This window comes from Solanum tuberosum, unplaced genomic scaffold, assembly GCF_000226075.1.
Source record: "Solanum tuberosum cultivar DM 1-3 516 R44 unplaced genomic scaffold, SolTub_3.0 scf00019, whole genome shotgun sequence".
In the NCBI taxonomy this organism is placed as follows: domain Eukaryota; kingdom Viridiplantae; phylum Streptophyta; class Magnoliopsida; order Solanales; family Solanaceae; genus Solanum; species Solanum tuberosum.
In genome coordinates this window covers 1,157,305-1,164,506 of record NW_006238945.1, presented here as the reverse complement: position 1 = coordinate 1,164,506, position 7,202 = coordinate 1,157,305, and the positions used below count along the sequence as shown (strand labels likewise).

General features: G+C 34.8%; 1 protein-coding gene across 1 annotated transcript; it reads right to left on the bottom strand.

The window, feature by feature from the left end:
• Positions 1–256: 256 nt before the first annotated feature.
• On the bottom strand, positions 257–1,725 carry LOC102594164 (actin-related protein 2/3 complex subunit 3-like). Its single transcript, XM_015304188.1, has 4 exons — positions 1,571–1,725; positions 1,354–1,462; positions 992–1,267; positions 257–396 (listed from the first exon to the last, which is right to left on the bottom strand). The coding sequence occupies exons 1-4, from the start codon at positions 1,571–1,573 to the stop codon at positions 257–259; spliced, it is 528 nt and encodes a 175-aa protein (XP_015159674.1). The 5' UTR covers positions 1,574–1,725.
• Positions 1,726–7,202: the final 5,477 nt, after the last annotated feature.

The following is a 7,202-nucleotide window of genomic DNA, read 5'->3' as shown; positions in this document are numbered from 1 at the left end:
AGCCTTGACCTTGGACGAATGAGTAGTTAAAGAGGGAAGAAATAAGTCTAGAATTTTACTAAGGACACTAAGAATAAACGCGAGGGTTTCAAGATTTTTTATGGGCAGTAATCAACTAGTGGTTGTACCTTAGTTGAAGTCGAAGTTGTGGCAGAATTGTTGTCATAATGAATGAGGGTCCTTTGTATATTTTTGAATTAATATAAAGGTTAGGTTCTCCCGTAATGTTCTATTTATTTCAGTTCTGGCATCAAAACTAATTTAAGGCCAAGCAGTAGGCGTTGTCGAAAACACAGAGACTTGACTGCAAGCAGGCACGTCTGGTAGCTGACCTTGTTGGATCCTTAGCATCCTCATGAAAGGGTTTCAGAAAACTCACATGAAATGAGGGTGAATCTTCAATTTAACATTACGTTTATACACTCTACCAAGTGTGTTAATCTAAATTTGCACTAATAAATAAAATTATCATTATTTACCAAAACATAATAATCTAGCTGAAAATATTGGCATAATACATAAATATACACTCAGATTTGCCTCTATTGGAAAGTACACACTCTAACTTTGAGAGTTCACGTCTAGACACCTCAACTGATGAGTCACTCCAACTCTCCCCTCATTATGACTCATGGACTCTCGATACTAACATGACACGTAAATTTTGAAGGTGTCTAGATGATCAGTATGTAAATTGAAATGTTCACAGGGAAGAAAAATTGAGGAACTTATTAGATACCAGATACAATGGTATCTAATAAGGTTTATGGACAATTTTTTCTTCCCCGCTTCCTTATGTCTAGTATTTAGACAAAGTGTATAAATGTGCATTCCCAAAGTTGATTCCCAAAGTTGGAGTGCTTACTTACCAGTTGAGTCCAAGTTTGAGTGTTTGTTTAAGTATTATGACGAACATTTTCTTTTCCCCACTACTACTAATTATGATTAGCATTTTAGTTTGAGGATAGTAAAGTAGCAAAACATAACTTGCCTGCATCTTGTTGAGACTTTGGTGAAGCAAATAGGCCTGGAAATGGAAAACCTGCCTCCCCTGGTATTACAATCTTTTCCAGACCAAGGTTAATTATTGACTTCTTCCCTTCAGCTAAAGTTCTGCAACCTTCTAGCCTCTTCAAAGCCAAATTGATATACAAAGTCAAATAGATGAGAAGTTTATCAGCCGAGCTTTTATAATCAAAGTTCTTGAAGAAGATATTTGCCCGAAAGAATGTGATTGCTTCATCCACGATATCTGACGTTGCATCTTCTAGAAATTATATATATGATGATGAATATCACTCTTAAAGTATGTAAGATATTGTCACCGGAAAGATGAGATGCACCAAAGCTAACCTTGTTCTGCATCAGAATCAGGTTCATTTATATGACTTTTCAGAGGTAGTAAAGGACATCCACAAGCTTTGCTAACTCCTTCCTCGTCAACAAAACTTGAATGGTAACCCTGTGATTAATAGACTAAATTATATTTTCGTATTGACAACCATGACTATAATTTGGTTTTATCCACCCCCATCAAAAGAATTGTAAGGAATTAAATCAAAGCTCATACCATGTTCTTGCACGCAACTTCCTAGCCAAAGATGGAAAACCAATCTGAAGAGATAATTATCGCGAGCATTAGTATTAGGCAGCTCGTATCAATTCAAAAGGAGAAAGAAACAATATTTAGCTTATAGGTTCACTTCATCTTGTTAAACTTTAGGAATTGATGAACACCAGTTGTCCCTTAAAATTTGTAAGATACAAGCAGATATCATTGAGATATAAGCAAGCAGTGGCGGAGCCAGAAATTTTATTACGGGTGTCCAAGAATAATGGTTTGTGGCTGTCAAAATTTAAAAAAAATATTGTGATATTTGGGGTTTGAACCCAAAACTCCTTCATTCAAATGGAGATTCATTACCACTACACCAAATGCATAACTTTTGTCAAGGGTGACCAACTTTAAATATATATTCTTTAAATGTAGAATTTGACATTAATATACAATGTAATTTTCCGACCCAGGGTGTCCACTTAAGCAAGCTATAAGCACTCAGAATCCTCAACAAAATACAAATGCTTTACATGTGGAATTCAGTTAAACTGGTCTTGGGCCTAACTCAAACCCAAAAGCTAGATTCATAAAGAGTTGGATTGTCTAGGCCTTATAAGGAGCCCATGGATTCACCGATATGGGATCCATTCCATTCATCAACACCAAATCAAATGCATTTACCAAATGTAGATTTGAGGGAATGGTTGGACCGAGAAAAACGGCAGTCTGTTCCAGATCAACGAAAAAGAAAAAAACAAACGAATTGCAAAAAAGAGTTGAATATAGATTAGTAAAACAGAATTTTATCTTCAAATAAGAAAATACAAGATCAGAGTTCCAGATTACCATTCAATTAATTTTTTGATTAAATAACACTAGCACAAATGCAAATATGATGCCCCAAGCCTATATTTAATAGTAAATATTAAAGATATGGAGATGATTAATTAGTCCTTTTGAAGGAGTCACTGTATTACAGATATATATTGATAAAGTTCCGTTTTAGCAGGATCTGGATTATGCCAATGAAGACTTGGTCTATTACAGATTTTTTCTTTTTGTTACTACTCTAATATTCTTCATCTTAAAAGTGTGTATTTCAGGGGTGTTAATTTATGCATTGCTGACATCAATTTTATTGGATCCAAGTCTTACATTTTTGGCTAATTAAAGTGAATCAATATTTAAGTCTAAAACTAAATGAATTAATTCAAATTCAATTATATTTTGGGATATATTATTAAGTTAGGTATTGATGAGTTGGTATTTTACCTACTCATTGGACTCAAATTCATGAATTATTATTGACTTGTGTTTAATGTTAATTGAAGGGGTTTTAGGCACTAGTTCTCTTGGATGCATACATTCTTTAGAAAAAACGAGTTTGATGAATTTGAAGCTGAAAATCACGGAAGCACACCGGTGAAGGAACTGGCGTCCCGCAAGAACAAACAGGCGTCTCACCGGCTAAACAGCGGCTTGAAAGGAACAAAGCTGCCTTAGAATCGGCGTTGCAATTGGCGCAATAAAATGGTTGATCGGCAATTCACTGGTCCAGCACTAATACTCCTGTGACAATTGAAATTCTAAACGAGGAGGTGATTGGCGCTCCACCATTTTATATCGGTGTTCCGCCGGTCCAACACAAGTCTGAAAACAAAAACTGAAGGGCAAAAACTTAATTATGGTAATTAGTGTTCCTTTTGGAATGTTCCGAGAATAGAATAGGAATTTGTGCAATTATGTACCATTATCATCTTTCCAATTAGGGATAGAGAGGAGAGAACTATTTTTGTGAAAAATATATACAGTATAGTGAATACCTTCTTAGCTTGTAGAGGAAGAAACCTCATATTTGTGTTGATCCAAGCTTGGAATTCAAAGTTTGTTAATTGAATTAGCTTGGAATGGAGATTTTTTATATGGGTATTGTCTATATTTCTTCTTTTATGAGTAACTAGACCCTTACCTAGGGGTATGTACTAGATAGGGGTGTAAAACCCCGAATGGATATTGATTAATCGGCTGTAATATTGATTGTATGACATGGATCTATTGTTGTCTTAAAGTTTTAATCTAAAAATAAGCAATTGCAAACATTGATGGAGCTCTCTAACACCGTTTTGGCTTGGAAAAGCAAAATAGAGTTGGGTAAGACTCAATAGTAAGGACTTGTTAAAATTACTTTATGGGTTTGAGCCAGTGATGGAATAATCCGATTAATTTCTCATTTAATGATATGAACTAGGGACAGTCTATCTACTCATTGGTGTTTTGTTTGAAAGGGTTTGGAGTACCTCAGGCACAACTTTCCACTCATTTGCAAATACAATTATGTCAAATGCAGATGTCAGACTCACAATATCTCCAATCCTGTGAACGCAGTGGTCAAATGCCCAGGCCTCCGCGAATGCGGCCCAGGCTCACGAGCACGGAGAACAAACCATGATGCACTAGTAAGGTTGCATCAGATCAACTTTAAGTCGGAACCCCGTGAACGCAAGCAAACTATGCTACCCCACCAAAATGGATATTCTAGAATCAACTGAATCGACGAAACAATCAGTGGAGGTTGTTTTGATAGAATATTGACCCAAGTCAACACTTACACAAAGCTAACAAAACAATAAAACGCCAAATGCCACAAAATCGCACTGGTCACTTTGGGATATTAACCAAAAGTTGTTCTAGATCAAACTCGACATTACGGATCTAATCGCACTAACATAATCCTCATTCGGGTGTATTTACCAAGAATATTGACCGAACTCAAACTTTTGCCAAACTTTCAGAAACTTCATGCCTAACGGCTCAAACTCACATCGAAGGCCTCGGGACCCAAACCAACCATGTCACTAATCCAAAAAGGACCTTCCAGAGTAGATGAAACTGACAAAACTCTCATATGACATCAGATCTCCGAATATTGACCAAAATCAACTGTTTCACTTAAAAATAGAAGTGTGCAAGAACCGAATCGAAAAAAGTGTTATTGGTTTATTGTTATTGGGTTAACGATTATTCAATGGTTTTATAAAAAAAAGTTATTGGGTTATCAGTTCGATATTGGCTTTTTAATATGGGTTATTGGGTTAACCGATAACCCATTAAGAATATAAGAATTTACTATTTTAATTTTTAGTCATGCATAAATATCAAACAAAAAATATTAATATAATTACTATATTAGACTATAACTATAAGGACCCTACACAATTAACACTACTTATAACTCTGGCCTCTGCATTTACCGTTTAGGTAGTATTACTTTGGTCTTTATTATTGCAATTTAGTCTGATTTGTTTGTTTCGATGTATGCCTGTATCGCGTCAAATTATTGGACAAGTCATATATTTTTTTTGAAAGAATTTTCTTATTTGTTAAACCAAAAACCGAATCGTTAAAGACCAAAAACCGATAAAACGAAAATCAATAACAAATAACTTATTAGTTTGGTTATTGGTTTAGCATATTTAAAAACCAAAAACCGATAAACCGAATTGATAATGCTTAAAATCAAACTGAACCGACCGATACACACCCCTACTTAAAAACCTCCAAAAAGGGGGAAAACTCACACAACTCACTTCCGACCACCTCAGAAAGCGTGCCACCCATCCCAACACACCATAAGTACTACAACAAAGCTGGGAAAGGGGCAACACTGTAAAATCACACAAAAACACGCAAATGACCAATAGGGTCACTACAACTAACCACTCCCAGCAAGCAAGACCATATGGCACCATGCTTTCATCACAGAATAAATGGTGAAAAATGTAAAGTATCATTGGTAAACCATTTAACACTGTTGAAAGACACAATTTTCTTGGATTATAATGGATCTGTAAAGCAATACATAAAATTGCTCCAGTAGTTCAGAATCCAGAATAGTTAAGTGATTTTTGTAGATGAAAGTCTTATGTTGAATAATTTTATTGGTATAAAATAAATCTCAATGACTTTGCTAGATAAATTTTATAGTTCAATGACCTTTTAAGATATCAACTCGTCAAAATTCTGTTTGATGTATTCCTTAATTTCTCCAAGGCTTCTGGTTTGGTGGCAATTAATAGTGAGTAAAGGTGTGTGTTTTATGAGTTTTGTGAAAGTGGATTTACCTATCAGGCACAATTAAGCACCAAAAGACAGCCATTATAAGTGCAAACCCCTTCTTCATAAGACACCAATTGGACTTCAAAGTATTTATGTTATGTCCTATTCTCAGTACAAAACTTCTAGTCTCAAATATTCACCCTACCAAAGAAATGTTGTCCAGCTTGTGTCAAAGCACATTTAAGAGACTTTTATGGACTAGAGGAGTAGACAAAGACTGAACTCATAGCTCAGGAGGTGGAGTCAATATTTTGGACCTCTTCATTTGGAATAGAGTAGCTATGTGTAAATTGTTCTGAAACCTATGCAAAAAGAAGGATAAACACTTATTAAGATTATACAGCCTGTGAAGGCATGGTAGATGGTGCGAAAAATTCTCAAAGAAACTACTTATCTGGATCAACTAGGAAAGCAGGAGCTTGACCTCATACAAATTCAGTAGTTCTCAATCAAGTGGGTGTATAATCATCTCAGAGGTGATTTTCCAAAAGCAACTTGAAGAAATCTTGTAAGTTGTATGCAACAACTATAGATGATTGTTTATCTTGTATCCTGCCGCCATACATGGCAGGTTACAAACTAATGATAGTGTCTAGATGGACAAATATAGAAGATCGATTGTGTCCTTTTGTGTGCTAGACATGATGAGACACTGGGCACTTAGGGGGCATTTGAAATAGTTTAGTATAACCATTCTGTTACCTATTAGCTTATTTTGTTAGATTATGAGGATGAACTTAATGAAAACTTATGAGTTTGAAAGTGATTTTATTGTTCACTTTCATGAATTCCTCCTAGGATTTGCAAGAGGAAACCTTCGCCTTGAGGAATCTATTGGCTTAAGTATTATCGAAATTCGAATGTATTATAGGTGAGTAGAATTTAAATACTTATTATTGCATACAATTCTTCAATGTTTATGGCTACTTTATACGTTTCCCTGCCTTTCAATTCCTTGCAATTTCATTTTAGTTGCTATCAGCAGCCCATTTCTTTTCTTCACTTATCCTCTTATGGGGATCAAGGGTGCTCTACTGTTTATTACTAGTGTGACATTTGAACTTTTGATTTAGTATTTGTAAGTTAGAATTTTTTTTACCACTAAAACAATCTCTAGATTTTTTTCATAAGCGATAAAAAATTTCTCTGAAAATTAATGCATGGTATTTCATAAAGGGTTATTGTACACTATCACACTACAATAAAAACAACTTCTAACGGCAACAAATATACACGTTAACAAAGAGTGCTAAAGTCTTTTTTCGACATTAGTTAATTTTGATTGGATCCAATGTCGCTATAGGCATTAAGGACATTTACAAAGAGTGTTAATTGCTGCTAAAAATACATATTTAGCGGTAATTAAGCTATTAACATTAATTAATTGTCACTAAAAATCATTTCAGATGTAGTGTCAATGCACATATCATTATCTCTTTCGTAAGCCTTTTCGTCTTTTTTTTTTGTCTTTCCATTGTCATAGGCGCAGGGAACTAAAAAAAATAACATGAAAGAAAATGAAGGAATA